General features: G+C 46.7%; 1 protein-coding gene across 1 annotated transcript; it reads left to right on the forward strand.

The window, feature by feature from the left end:
- Positions 1-392: 392 nt before the first annotated feature.
- On the forward strand, positions 393-3,252 carry LOC146867345 (transcription factor HES-5-like). Its single transcript, XM_085614952.1, has 3 exons — positions 393-706; positions 953-1,133; positions 1,715-3,252. Exons 1-3 carry the CDS (start codon positions 644-646, stop codon positions 1,933-1,935), a joined length of 465 nt encoding a protein of 154 aa, XP_085471078.1. The 5' UTR covers positions 393-643; the 3' UTR covers positions 1,936-3,252.
- The last annotated feature ends 11,513 nt before the right edge of the window (positions 3,253-14,765 follow it).

Consider the following 14,765-nt stretch of genomic DNA (forward strand, 5'->3'; position numbering starts at 1 on the left):
GGGGCTCTTGTCACTCACACCTGACTCTTCTGTATCCAGAGAAGGGCCAGAGGGCGTGAAGAGAACCCCCTGCCTCCATCGTATATCTGTTAGTGACACAAGCATTTATCACAGATTTTAACGTGTTTACGTATTTATGCTCCAAATGCTGAAAAGGCGTTAACATAAAATTCAATAATAGATATGAACAGTGCTCCAAAGCAAACTGGGTTTCAGGGAAATATTTTGAGACACTTGAATGCTGAAACCGCAGCATCGTGTCTTTATTTCACCTCTTCTTACGCCCAGTGTATTGCTAACTACTGTATAGAGTTTAATATTCTTAGAAAACGACCCCCTGGCAGATGTCAGGGGCAGAGCTGTGTCTTCAAAGTTAAAAGGGGCAGCTCTTTCCCACACTCTGATATTTTGTGTCCGGCCCCAGATGTCCTCCACCCCTCCCACCCTGTAATGAGCCACACTTCCATTGTCCCTGCTGCTCTCTGATTGGCTCCCGAGTGTGGGAACCTCTCTCCAGCCCCAGACCCACACATTACCCTGCAGGCGGAGGGGGATAAATAGGACAGGAGGGCGCGAGCTCTTCAGAAACCGATCACTGTGGGTTCACTGCAGAGACCCCGCTCTTCACCCCACACCGGGCAAGATGGCGCCTTTCTGCACCGAGAGGAAATATGAAGAGGAGCGCGAGGAGAGACACATTAGAAAGGTAAGACTGAGGAAATGAATGTTCAAGATGCATATTTATGTTGAACTATAGGAAATGATACTACTTTCATAGCAGCGATGTATATGTAATATATTAAGTTGTAGCGGCTTTTTGCTTGCCTCATCAAATTAGTGTAATTCAAAACTAGCATTATTATACCATTCAACTCATATTACAATGTTGTAACTGTGTCAACTTTCAAGAGTTTTTCTAATACAATAACAAATCCACATGTTATTTCTGCAGCTGAGGAAGCCAGCGGTGGAGAAGCTGAGGAGAGATCGCATCAACAGCAGCATCGAGCAGCTGAGGATGTTACTGCAGAGAGAGTTCGAGGAACATGAACTTCCGCCCAAAGCAGAGAAAGCGGATATCCTGGAAATGGCCGTGGCGTACCTGGCCCAGCGCGTGCAGACACCGGCACCAGGTGAGAGCTCGTGACACGAGTTTGGCATTTTTTTTTAGAAAAGAGGCTAAACACAGCGAAAGTCGAGGAAGAATTTATTTCCTGTCAGTTCCAAGCTCTAGATCTCCGTTTCACCCGCCACCAGACCAACATTCTATTGTAACCTTCAAGCATAAGGATTATACCATGGGAGGAGGGGGGGGGGGGGGGATGGGGAAAGAAAGCGGGAGGAAAATACCAACACGGATATGATAATAACAATAGATAAAAAGAGAATATTAAGCAGGTTACAACAGCTTTTTTATGTGGTAAAGTGTGAAGTTTGAATAAGGACAGAAAGAGGTCCCGAAGAGATGGGGAGCAAGAGTGGGTGATGTTTATTTTAGTAACTAAGCTAGCAGAAAAAAAACACAAACTATAAATGCATGTTAAATATGATTTTGTGGGCGCATAGCCAGCTTTTGGTATTACAGAGTGCCACATTTGGGATATATTGTAGCATTTGTGTCTTCATGTCAGCGCACTGACTGCTAAGATTGTTCTGTGTTGTCACTTCCTGGTGTGAGACTGTACAAGCATTAACCCCTCGTCTCTCCCTGCAGTCGCGGCCTCCAGTGAAGGTTACTCCAGGTGCCTCCAGGACTCTCTGCACTTCCTCGCCCTCCACGGAGCCCCCACAGAGACCCGGATGAAGCTGCTGCGGGCCCTCCATAGACCTGCGGCTGCAGCAGAGGCGGTGTGTCCTTCTCGGCCTCCGTCCTGTCCCAGCAGCACTAAAGAGCCCGCCCAGGCCAGCACCAGAGCCCCGTGGAGACCCTGGTAATGCGGGGGCCACGGCCTGGACTTTTCTTCGGACTTCTTTCGAGGCCTTGGTCCCCTCTGAGGGAGAATATTCATTCTCGTGTCTGGAGCGGGCCCTGCTGTGTGGGGGAGTTTACTGCCCTCCAACGAGCGGCGTGAAGAGAGGTATCATATCCTCACAGGATGGACAGTGTGTATGTTATATCCTCACAGGATGGACAGTTTATATATTTTACCCTCATAGAATGGACAATTTATTAATGTTATGTCCTTAAAGTATGGGCAGTGTGTTTACTATATACTGATAGTATGGACAGTGTGTACATATTATATCCTCCTGAGGAGGACAGTATGTGACTAGTATATCCTTACAGGATGAACAGTGTGCATATTATATACACTTCAAGATGCGGAGCGACGAGCGAGTGTATATCCTTATAGGATGGACAGTTTTAAGATTACATCATTATAGGATGCACAGCACGAGAATATTAGATTACTGAGAGGGGGCAGTCTGCGAATCATCCTCATTGGATGGACAGTCTGTATGCCGTATCTCCACAGTGTATGAATATTACACCCTCATGTGATAGGCAGTGTATATCCTCATAGGATGGACAGTGTTTATATTACATTATTATAGGATGGACAGCACGTGATATTATTTCATACACAATGAACAGTCTACGGATATTATATCTCCTTTGGACGGACAGTCTGTATGCTGTATCTCGTGTATGAATATTACACCCTCATAGGATGGGCAGTGTGTGAATATTAGATCTACATAAAAAGGGAAGTGTGAATGTTATAACCATGTAGCATGGCCTTTGTGAGGATATTATATCCCAGAACCATGGACAGTGTTAGATTATAGCATCCTGAATGTATATATGATGGACAGTGTGTGAATATCATATCCTCATATCATGCACAGTGTGAGCATAGGGACAGTGTGCAAATCTTATATCCTTGTAGGATGGTCAGTGTGTCATATTATATACACGCGATGAACAGTGTGAGAAAATTATATCCTCGCACAGCCAGCCGTGTATGATTATTATATCATGAAAGGTCGTACAGATGTGAATATTGTACCTCTGTAGCATAGACGCTGCCTGCATAGTGAATCTATAAATCTTCAACAGTCACACACACGGCTGGGCTCAGAGTCCTGGTGCGCCTTCAGTATGTGTTTAACATACGCTTTGTTAACATTTACATATTTCATGATTATGAATTACTGAGTCCGCTGATTGATGTTGGGCTTATAATGTCAATTTTGATATACATGTATTGTCAATTGACAATGTATCGAGAGAATAGCTTCCCTTCTATGAAGGCCGAGTCGGTTTCTGCACTTTTAGAAACATGCATTGCACCTGTAAAATGTATGACAGTGTGTTTATTTAATAAGTATTATAAAAATGTAACACTATGTGTATTTTAAATATCAATGCTGATATATCTGTATTTTCGATTGAAAATGTATGAGTAAAATCTCTGCCTTCTATGAAGGCAAAGTGTAGTTCTGTACTTTTGGAGATGTGCGACCACTCTCTGAATAGTGTATGTGACAATGTGCACATGTATTCTGTATTCTCCTCAGTGCAGCATTTATTGTTAATGAATGAACATGAGGAACGATTATCACTAGTGCTGAGTCTTCATTTTGGAAGTCTTGGCACTATACGTGTAAGTTACACAAAGCTGTGATCTCTTTTATAAAGATGTTCAGTGTAGTGAACTCCCTGCGATGGATTTGTAACACAGTGACTGAGCATGTACTTCTTCCGGGTCTTCTACAATATTTGTAGGGCTTCGATTATCAGTGGAAATGCATTCGTTTACAGGATGAAACTCAATACTTAGTCCTCTGATGAGGACATTGACTGCATGACATGTCTGTGACATTGTGTATCTGTCTTGTGATTTTTTCCTGTTCCTGCTTTATGAAGGAACTTGTTGCAATCTTTGGATATGTGACCTGTTCAATGACAGAGCTCAATAAAGAGACTTTCAATATTCGCAGCTTTTCTTAATACTTCATTTCGATGGCCGGTATTATGCTCAATTCACTCACCAAGTACAAAGAGTAACACCTGATATTTAAAGCCCATAGAAACGGCAGAAGTGCGGTGTGAAGCACTGTACAAAAATACGTTATTATTCTGTTGTGCGAGAGAGCTCCAAGCACAATGTGTGAGAGTTTGCTTCGCCCCTCGGGGACCAGGTGTCCGAGTTAAGTTGATTGTGGTCTCGTGTAAGTGTGTGAGGGTGCTCCACACACAGCTGAGACCTCACACACTTCTGCTGGACACTCGTACACGAGTGACGTCTGACACCACAGAGAGGAGGGCGGGGCACTGATCACGCTGCGGCTGGCGGAAGTGAGGGTGGCACAGGTGCATGGGCACGCTCCGGGCTCGAGGTGCCACATGTGGCACCTTTTCATTTCCATGGTCTGGGGTTGTGCGAGGTAACTTTCACCCATGGACTCTTATTATTCTAAAGGACCTGCAGTCAAGAGCTAACAGGGGCGGGGCACAGACTGATTGACTCCCTTCTACAGGTCAACCTCTGGGTTAATTTGTCCTGCATTGACTCCTATATAACATCCAACCCGCCACCACCACCCCTCACCCGAGCTTTAAAGATGTGAAAAGAGGCTGAGTAATGAGCCATAAAACAATGAGTAAAAACAATGTGCCAAGTGATTAGCTGTTTTATAATCGAATATTTTCATTACATTGCGGTGAACACTTCCTAATTAAAAAAACATATATATTTTTTCTGGCGAGAGGGGAAGGAGTCCAGTTGTCAGACTTAATCCAGGGATCATGGGTAAAGTACATCACTGATTTTTCTCCTCACCAGTGCTTAGTGTATTAACAGAACCCTGACAGGAAGTCTTCGAGGCGGGCAGATTCCATATCAGGCCTTACATGGGGGTGGGTTGGGTGCGCGCATCACTTGCAGTGCGGGGAGGGGGACTGAACAATTGACAGTCTGCACTCGGGGCCGGGGAACAGATGACATCACAGTGCGCCACGAGGGAGCGAGCGCCTCTCTAGCAGTAGTGGCGAGGGCGATGGACGTCTGCGGGTTTGGGCTGGATAGAAGACGCGCCAGGCTGCACACCGGAAGGAATAGGCAGTACACACCACTTGCAGTGTCATAACCCACATGGTCGCACTTGACTTAATTATTTTCTTGGTGTGGGAAGCACGACACAACATACACAGCACCACCAGCTAGGGTAGGGTGACCAGACGTCACGAATTTACGCGGACAGTTCCGGTTTTTCCATGACTGTCTCGGCGACCCGACACTTTTTACAAAAACAAATACATGTCCCGGTTTTGATAGAGGGGCGGGTGAATACGCACATATATACGACTGTGCTGTGACGTCTCATGTTCACACCGGCCCTCTCATGACACCAGGGACAAGGTGTTTGAAAAAGTCTCCTACTGTGCTGGCTGACTTTATTCCGGCAGCACAGCAGCATTGGAGGGGGGGGGGGGGGTGAAGGGGGTAGGGGGGGATTGAATCAGCCCCTGCAGTGGACCCAAGGCTAGAATTATGAAGTACCCCATGCAACATACCCCATGAAAGACTTGCGCGGCCATGTTGTGCTGTGATCTACATATATCACTCACGGGGTCAATTTCAGCCTTCATTAATGCAAACAGACCGGTTTCAGCAGTGTTGCCTTTCTCAATGTTTGCCAATTAACATGTCCCATCTGCACTTGATGTTTAAATGCATCGCATTGTTCTCCCATTGGACAATATACTTAAGTTGCAAGTGGCTTAAAATTCAAGTTTGCGGCATACGAAGGGGGAAAGGGCGAAGTTTTTGAACCGGCACACTGAACAGCTTATGGACTGTTTGAACATTATTGAACATTCAAAGATGGCGGCCAAGGGCAGAGGATCGACTTCAGATGGCCTAGTCCTACTTCTATATCTACTTTTTATTGTGCAATATATATATGTTTTAAAAAAAAATTAATCCATTACATGAGCTCTGAGTCCCGAGTCCTAAAATGGGTGATGCAACATCTTTGATGATGTAGCAGCAAATCAAATATTTTCTTTTGTCAGTTCATGGATCCTGTGCTTCCTGAAATATCCATGTAATTTCTCCAAAACTACTGAATGGATTGACACCAAATTACAAAAAACACACTTTCTGGATAATGGGCAAGTGTTTTGCCAACTTTCGGGTAATGTCGTTCAGCCATTTTGGTTACAGCTGTATCATCATCAACAACTGTATTGCGGTCAATAGACCATAAAAGTGCAAAATAAGACCATAAAAGTGCAAAATAAGCAACAATTCAATAAAAACAATCTCAGGTCATGGACTTGAGACACCTGAGGCCATGATTACAGCTGCAAATTGTTACAATTACCCACTCCCCAATAAATGGACAAAATTCATTCCAGCACATACAACAAGCATTTACAATGCAATGGTCTCGGCATTAGTAAAGTTAGAGCTATTGGCATTGCTCATGACATCTTTTTTGTTTATGTTTTAAAAACATTTGAAGAAACGGCATTGTTATTTACAATGTCAATAGCTTAGTCACTCTCAAATGCGAGACCTATTGCATTTGCACCCACACACAGATTAAGCTATTGACATTGTAAATAACAATGCCGTTTCTTTACATGTTTTAAAAACATAAACAAAAATAATGTGATGAGCAATGCCAATAGCTCTAACTTTAACAATGCCGAGACCGTTGCATTGTAAATGCTTGTTAGAATTGTCTGCGCTGACCACCGGCAGGACCCAGAATACTTCAAGCCCTGGCCCTGAAGCAAAAAAGCAGGGTCTGTGTCATATGACCCCTACTGCACCTCCCTTGTGACTGCCCCTCTGCCATATTTGGTAAAGTGCTACAGTCCCCAAAATCGCCCTGTTTACTATTCTAGCCCCAGACCTAGAATATTTTGGGATACATTGAAAGTTCCCCAAATAGGATAACACGGGACAAATGTATTGCACTTTAGCCTCTCGCCATATCGTATTTATTGCTGCCCTGAGGGCGCGGCTCAAGACCAAACAGATCTATGAATGTAGTTGAAGGCCAGAGTTCAAATCTCGGCTTCCCCTCCAGACCAAATGTGCGATCGAGAGAAGACCCCTTTGTCTCCATATGTCATCTGTCCGCCTTGGGGGAGCTTAGAAACCGGTTAACCCAGTGATTGGCCCTATATAAACCACAAATGCTAAAATGCAGACGAACTGGAAAACAGTCATCGTACTGAGGGAAAACAAATCGCCAGAAAGGAGTATTTAGGCGCAGAGTCACAGACTTCCATCATGTACACGGAACGGAAGCGTTGCTTCTGCGAATCACCCGGCCAGTGCATTTCATCAATCTAACTCGCTCCGTGGGGTATCATGTTGCGCTACGGAATCAAAAGTGTTTTTTATACTGGTGGGAAACCCTCGAGCGAACCTACCCGAGTTTAAACTACTTCAATGGCCTCTTTTTCTCCGAACACTACATCGCCGTGCCTTGGTTCCCTCTACAAAGCTGAGCGTCTGCTTTTATTTCTTAAGGCCTGTGTAGTACAGTTTTTTAAAAACTGATAAACATGCCTGTTTTTCTTAGCAGAGCATGCGGCATTGGGCTTGACATCCTTAAAACGTATATGATTTACCAGGAAAACGCTAATTGCTTCAAGCCGTGCATCGTTCTCGCGTATGGTCACTTTGTGCCCGTTTTTTCAGTGACGGATTCTGTGACGATGGCAGAATGGCTGCGGCACTCAGAGCTGAGGAGAAAAGCGCGGCGCCGTCGGGAGGGCGGCTAAAAATGGCAGCGCCCGCCGACCACACGCAGCCGGAACATTGGCAAATACTTCAGAAGCTGCAAGCAGGCTGTAGAGAGTCTGTCTGTGTTTTATTGACGATCGACCTTAGCAAGAATACAACGGAAGCACATTTCTCACTTACTACTCGACTTGGAGTGAAGAAGTGTGAGTTTAGCACGGATATCCAAGTGGACGGGGATGACACACCACCGCCTTTCTCCGAGGCACAGCAGAAAATGCCTCGGAGAAAGGGAGTGTCCTTTTCGGATTGGGGGGCGTGTTTTGCTGTTGTCTCCTCCCTGAGACTTCTCGCAAAAAACACGCCCCCCGATCCGAAAAGGACGGGGCAGGATTAGAGTGACGGGACCTCTTCTCCAATGGCTGGCCAGCATTTACTAGGCCAGCCAATGGAGAACAGGGAAGAAGAGGGGCGGGTTCAAGCCCCTCTTCACCCAAGTCATTATGTCTCGCGAGCGAGACTGCGCAAGCGCAGCCATCGCTAGCCGAGACCTAAAAAGGCCATGTAATAAAAAGCATATACAACAGTTAGAGAAAAAAAGGTGCTGATGAATTTCATAAACTACAATATTAAAAGAAGTACTCAATAAAACCACATATAAAAAGTTAGATTTAAAAGAGAGGGAAAAAGGGAGCCAGCCGAGCTAAAAAAAGGGGAAGTTTTGTCAGCTATACCCTAAAGAGATGTTTTTAAAAGCAACCTGGGCACACACCACATAGATAGTAAAAAACGTGACACCGCAAATACAATAGGGGATATGGTGTTATACTTCAGCAGCCTAAATACCTCCACACAGCATCTGGTACCCACATTTCTACAGAGCTGCATCAACCAGCAGCGCCTAGATTTTCTATAACCAGGGCAAAAGAAGAAAACATGCAACTCTGATTCCTCCGCGTGGTTACAAGCAGCACAGCCTAGAGCAAGTGTACCTGCCCATTTATTGGTAAAGGCCTAAATTGGACATATAATTTCGTCTCTAGCGCAGGTTGGATCTCGTCCAGAGCAGGCTCTAGGCAATAATGGTCTTTAACCCTCATAAACATAGCTGTCAGTGAACCTGTTGCCGAACACCCCTGTATTCGGACGAGTTTATCCTCCCTGTAGCTCTGTACCAGTTCCTTTTGGGAAACTGTGAAACAGGCTCCTCAGGGAAGTGCCATAGACTCGCTCTGCCCGTATTCTGAAAGGTGTCCCTAACCACCGTAATTTCCCAGCACCATTAAGGGCCAGAACCTCCTTTAACTCATTCCGGTGAACAACCAATTCCGGGGTTACCCATAATCGACGCCAGTAAAGTAGGGGTCTAAGGGCAATTTCATCAGCAATGGGCCTTATCCCCAAATCTAGATGCAGTGGTATAAGAGGAGTACTGGGGGGAAGACCAAAGAGCTGCCTGGTAAATTAGTTCTCAGTCTTTGTAATGGTTCTCAGTGAGCTGTGCCCCCAGAGTTTGGCCCCATACATAGCAGAACACCTAGTTTGCATTTTATATATTTCACTATTGGTCCAATGGGTTTAAAAGAGGAATTCCTAAATAGCATAATTAACCCTCCCGTACTCTGTGCTAGCTTCAGACTAGTTTTATTGATTTGCGCCCCCAGTCCATTTTTTTCAGTCAGGGTGACCCCAAGGTATTCACAGACAGAAACCCTCTCCAGAGGAGTGCCGTGCAGGCTGGGATTGGGACGAGTGGTACTAGTTGGATTGAAGACCATGTATTTGGTCTTCAAACAATTGATCTCAAGTCCCTTACTATCACAAAAGGCCTTGAAGTTGTCAAGAATCCTCTGTATGCCCATTGGTGACTTTGAGAGCAACAGAGTATCATCGGCAAACATCATTGGCAGTATTTTCCTGCTTGCTATCTTGGGTGCATCGTTGTCCTTCCCGGCATTCAGTACATGTACGAGTGCGTTAATGAACAGGCAGAAGAGGGTGGGTGTGAGCACGCACCCCTGCCTTACCCCTTTATCTATAGATATAGGTGATGTGAGTTCCCCATGTTTGCCGAATCTAATTTGGACATAGTTGCCTTCATGCAAACGCCTGAGCATATAGCAAAGATAAAGAGGCACACCCAGATCACTTACGACAGCCCACAGTTTGTCTCTTGGTACCAGATCGAACGCGGATTTTAAATCCACAAAGATAAAATAGAGACTGCCACCCTCTATTGTCACCGTTTTCCAGTGCAAGAGTTTAAGCCTAAATATTTGGTCAGTGTGGACGTATTTTCCCTGAAACCAGCTTGTAACTGGCTTAATATTTTGTGTTCGTCCATCCAGGTTTGGAGGCCATTTATCGACAGCAATGTGTGGGTCAATAGCCGACTTCCCTTCTCTGCTGCCTGTGTTCACTATTAATGAGAAATTCTTAATGTCATGAGCAGAGAGGGCCTGCTTTAAGGATTCCCACTTGTCTAACTCCCAGGCTTTTTTGGCTTTGGTGATACAAGTCTATAAAGCACCCTATTTGCTCTGATTAGGGGTCTATCATTGGTTTTAATGGCCTCAATCAAGGCTAACCTAGCCCTCCGGTAGCTTTCCTTGAACCATGAGTGTTTACCTTTTTTATGACCACTAGGGCGTGATGATGAAAAAAAGATATCAGCTAGAGTGGATGTCAGCAGTTCATGAGTCTCTGCAATTTGCACAAGGGAGGTGAAAACACCATCGCCAGCGATGGACTGTTCCGCTACCACTAGACAAGGGATAACTGCATCATACAAAGAGGCCACCTTCACACGTGATTGTTGAATTGCTGTCCACTCGACCCTTCTTCTGTCATTGGTCAAGACCAATCTGTCATCATGTGATATAATTGAACCAGCAATTTCTTCACTGATCGGCAGTTCTAACTCCATAATTAGGGCATTATGATCGCTATCATGTCCGGTGGAGACAATGAAGTCAACCACCCGTTGCCAGATCCTGATATTGATTAGGATGTAATCTATGATAGATGAGTGTCCTGGGCGATTGAAAGTGTAATTCCCTGCCGTATCTGATTTAGTTCGGCCATTACATGCCCTTAGGGAGTGGTTCAGGGTAAGGGATTTAATCTGTAGACCAGCAGTGTCCAAGCCCTGATTGACCGGATGCTTGCCTCAGGAACAGCCCAGTGTAGATCTTCTTCACTGGGTATTCCTCCATTAAAATCACTCAGGGGCTCAAACTGACAGCTAAAGTCCCCACAGGTTGCTAGTTGATCAAGGGTTGCTGATTCATGGCTGATACTGGCCTGGAGTAGACGTTTACCAGAGCAATTCTGACCTTGGATGTGAATGTCAGAAGAATGCACTGGACATCGTTCGAAAAAAACTCCTACGGTTTTACTAAACAAGCCAAGTGGACCCGATCCATATCCAGAGACCCCCTGAGGCCCTAGAGGTTGCGGCAATACTATAGGATACAAAGCCCAACTGCTGAGCCACCTCCCTATCTCAGGTTTCTTGGAGGAACATACAGATGTCATATTGATTAATAAAATCCCCCCAGTCAGGGTTATCAAGCTTATTTCTAAAGCCCGAAACATTCCAGGATAAAATCTTTAACTTTATTGGGTTTCTGGAACCATGGTTTTCTTTAAATTAATCACTATACAATCCCCTTACAAATCTTTTGGTCTGTTTCCCACCCACCGTACCCTACTGGTCATAAGGATCTCTCCAGCATTTTCATAAGAGAATTGCCTCTGCCTTGCTAACCAAAACATGCATTTGTTCTTTAATTCATGATGCATTTCCCGCTGTCCTAGTTTAAGCTCAGGTACACCTGCTAAAACAATAACATAGGGAGATCAGGCAGGGGGTAGATTAATGGAAGGTAGATCACTACACTCTTTCCTGGCCCAGTTACAGAACTTTCTACTACCCCCCTCCCCTCTGTACCTGGACCCAGGCCGATCCACATGGTGATGTTTGTTTATCATACTTGGATGTATCAAATCTTTACTCATGGGCTCGCCGCTAGCCAAATTAGGAACAAAGGTAGATGTTGAATTTTGGGCATACTGGGGTTCTGGTCTTGTTACAGATATTTGGTCGGGTGCTTGGTCAGATACTTGTGGGCCTATGTCGGCCTGGCAGCTAGCATCTATACCTTTCCCTGATACTGGTGTTGGCCTACCCACCCAGAGTTCCAAAGTTTCTGCCAATTTATCTACCCGTACTGATAAAGAGTTTAGCTCTTCTTTCACAATAGATCTAACTTCGAGTCTAAAGGTCCACCACCAAGTTCTTTACCCACCCTGGGTAGTCCAGAGACACTTGAATGTTGTTTGTACCACCCAAGATGATATATGGGTCATCCTTATGCTTCTTTCTTTTTGTACCCATTCTACTAGGTTGTTTGGGTTTCCAATTTTGTCGGGTCCAAAGTCGATAACCCCTTTACGTCAACCAATTGTTGGTGGTTCCCCCGCCTTTGTAGTGGCATTAGCCTGTAGGGCCTAAGAGACGGGTTCTGGGTCAGAAATAGATTGGGGTGAGACCAATTACTTCCGGATCACCAGGAACTGGATTATGCTGGACCCCGCCCCTTTAAAAGGGGTGGCAGAGCAGCACAGCGGTCTCTTTTCACCGCACGCCGTCTCTTGAAGACCGATGGTGCCGGCTGCCCCCCCCCCCCCCCAATACTAATCTGTTTCATTCAAACATGCCTGCTCATTCTGCTGGCTCCCATCTTATCCTGAATCAAAATATTTAAGAAATCCAGGGATAGGGGGGATAATTTGCAGGATTAAGGTCTCACTCCTCACCAAGGCACCCTCCCCAGTGAATGTGTTGGCAATGATCCTATGGCCTAAATGGAAGGCAGGGCACGGACTCGGGCACGCCGCCATTATGACGGTGGCGCCGGTCCTCCACATCGGTGGGAGGCGGGATGCGCTGCGCACAATAGTGACGCAGCGCTCCCGGCCTCCCCTTGATTGGTTGGTGGCCCGCGTGACCGGAAGCACTTATTAATGCTTGCGGTACGCGCACTCGGGCAAGCCGGTCGTGACCGGTTTTTGCTCTACCCTACACTAGGGTATAAGAGGGCTTGGGAGCAGAGAGGACAGCCTCTCTTTTTCGCCGCTCCACAGCCTGGGAACAGCCCTCGATGGGTCCGGGCCTCCAGCGAAGGCCCTTAACTATATTGTTTCTCTTTTTTGTTTCCCTGCAGGTTTTGTTGCCAGGAGGACGGGACGGTCCCCTAAGGATACGATCGTTGGCAGGGAGCTGAGGATCGATGGCGGCACTTGAAGGCGGATGAGCGGCGCTGGGGAGTCGCAATGCTTGGCAGTTCGGGCTGGACTGTTCCCATGAGGCACAGGGTCAAGACTGATTTGCATATGGCCAGGTCCAAACTGGGGTGGCCTGGTGAGCAAAAGAATGATGGATTTAACCCAGATCTCTTGACTGGGGGTGAATGTTTTGATTTTTTCTGCATTCCGTCCATCAATAGTTCTTTTTGCAATGCTTCGGAGCAGCACCTGTTTCTCGGCGAACTGCTATCTTATGGTCTGGCGGACTGAAGAGGGCGTGCGAGGAATTCCGGGCGTGCCACGTGTGACCTGAGCTGGAGGGTTGTGCTACGGTCTCCATGCTTGCTGGCCGGGGGCATCGGAGTTTTGGCCCGCGTCAAATTCTGAAGATTTCGTGTTCGCAGGGTGATCGCCCTGCTCTGCACCTGAAGGGTGAGTGTTTTAATACTCCTAGTAGCTTTATTTAGCCAGCTTATAAATGTTTTTTCTCGGCGCGCGCATAGCTCTACATAACAGCTCGGCAGAGTTACTGTCCATTTTTCTAAGTTTGAGCCTTGAAGCGGACCTCTAGGCTGGGGCTGTGGCCCTGTCTGAGCCTTCCAGGAAGAAGGCGCATCTTTTAAACAGCTGGGGTCAAAAGAGGAAGGCGGGGCCGGAATCGGCCCCGCCACCATTATGGTGGTCGGCCGTGCCCCGTCTCTCCCACGTCCCATAGCCCCGCATTGGTCGGGGGCCGTGACCCGGAAGTGATTAGATCACTTCCGGGTCGTGAAGGGCTCCCCCGCGCCCCGGAAGTGATCTGATCACTTCCGGGTCACGAGGAATCCCGACCAAGAACCAGTTCCAGCTGGTGACGGGACACCTCCTTTAAAACCACCGTAAAGGGAGCGCGAAGTGCAGTCTCTTTGCACTCCGCTCCCCTCGAAGGCACACCCGTCGCGTGTGCACACTCCCTTGGGAGGGTTTCTAACCTTTTTTGCCTTGAAGGGCTTGCGTCGTCTCGTCGCTGGTATCTCCGGGCCTGGTCGTGACTCGCGCGCCTTGGCCCGACTCGCCGTCCGTCGTTTGCTCGCGAGGTTCCACGGGGTGTCCCGCTGGTCTGGCTGGTGCCCCTCTTCTGTGTGCGGTGAGTCGTGGAGCTTGTAGCTTGGAGGTTGTGTTGTTGGTATGGCCGTCTCGCATGCCCTGCCCCTGCTGGGGATTTTGGTTGCGGGGGTGTAGCAATCCAGCACAGTCCGAGTAGTCCAGGTGTGTTTTGCCCCTTTTCGCAGAGCCTCCACGCCGTGTTGTTTCACGTGGTTCGTTGGTACCACAGGTGTCCAGGTTTTGCGTGAGGCCGGGTAGGGTGAATTTTGAGTGATCCTCCCCTGTGACTGGTTGGTATTGGGGATGCTGCGTTTCTTTCCGCGGCAATTACCAGGCCTCACATAAATGTCAGATAACTCGTGTGATTCATTATCTTCCTGGCGAGCCAAGTAGATTACAGAGTGCGTATGGTGTGAATAGGTCAGCTGGTTACTATTTTCAAAAGAGGCATCCTTTTGTTACTTGCAATTTATAACTTAATGTCCTAATATTCAACAGTGAGCTACAAACGTTCATCTAGAACTGCATACACACCGCAATGCATACATTATTAGAACATTGAATGTTGCATAAAGGGTTAATTTGGCTAGAAATCGACTGTGAGCTTGTGATTCTTCACACCAAGCAATCTTTAACTATACTGCCTACAGTAGGGATGAC

The sequence above is a fragment of the Triturus cristatus genome, chromosome 1_2, assembly GCF_964204655.1.
Source record: "Triturus cristatus chromosome 1_2, aTriCri1.1, whole genome shotgun sequence".
NCBI lineage: Eukaryota > Metazoa > Chordata > Amphibia > Caudata > Salamandridae > Triturus > Triturus cristatus.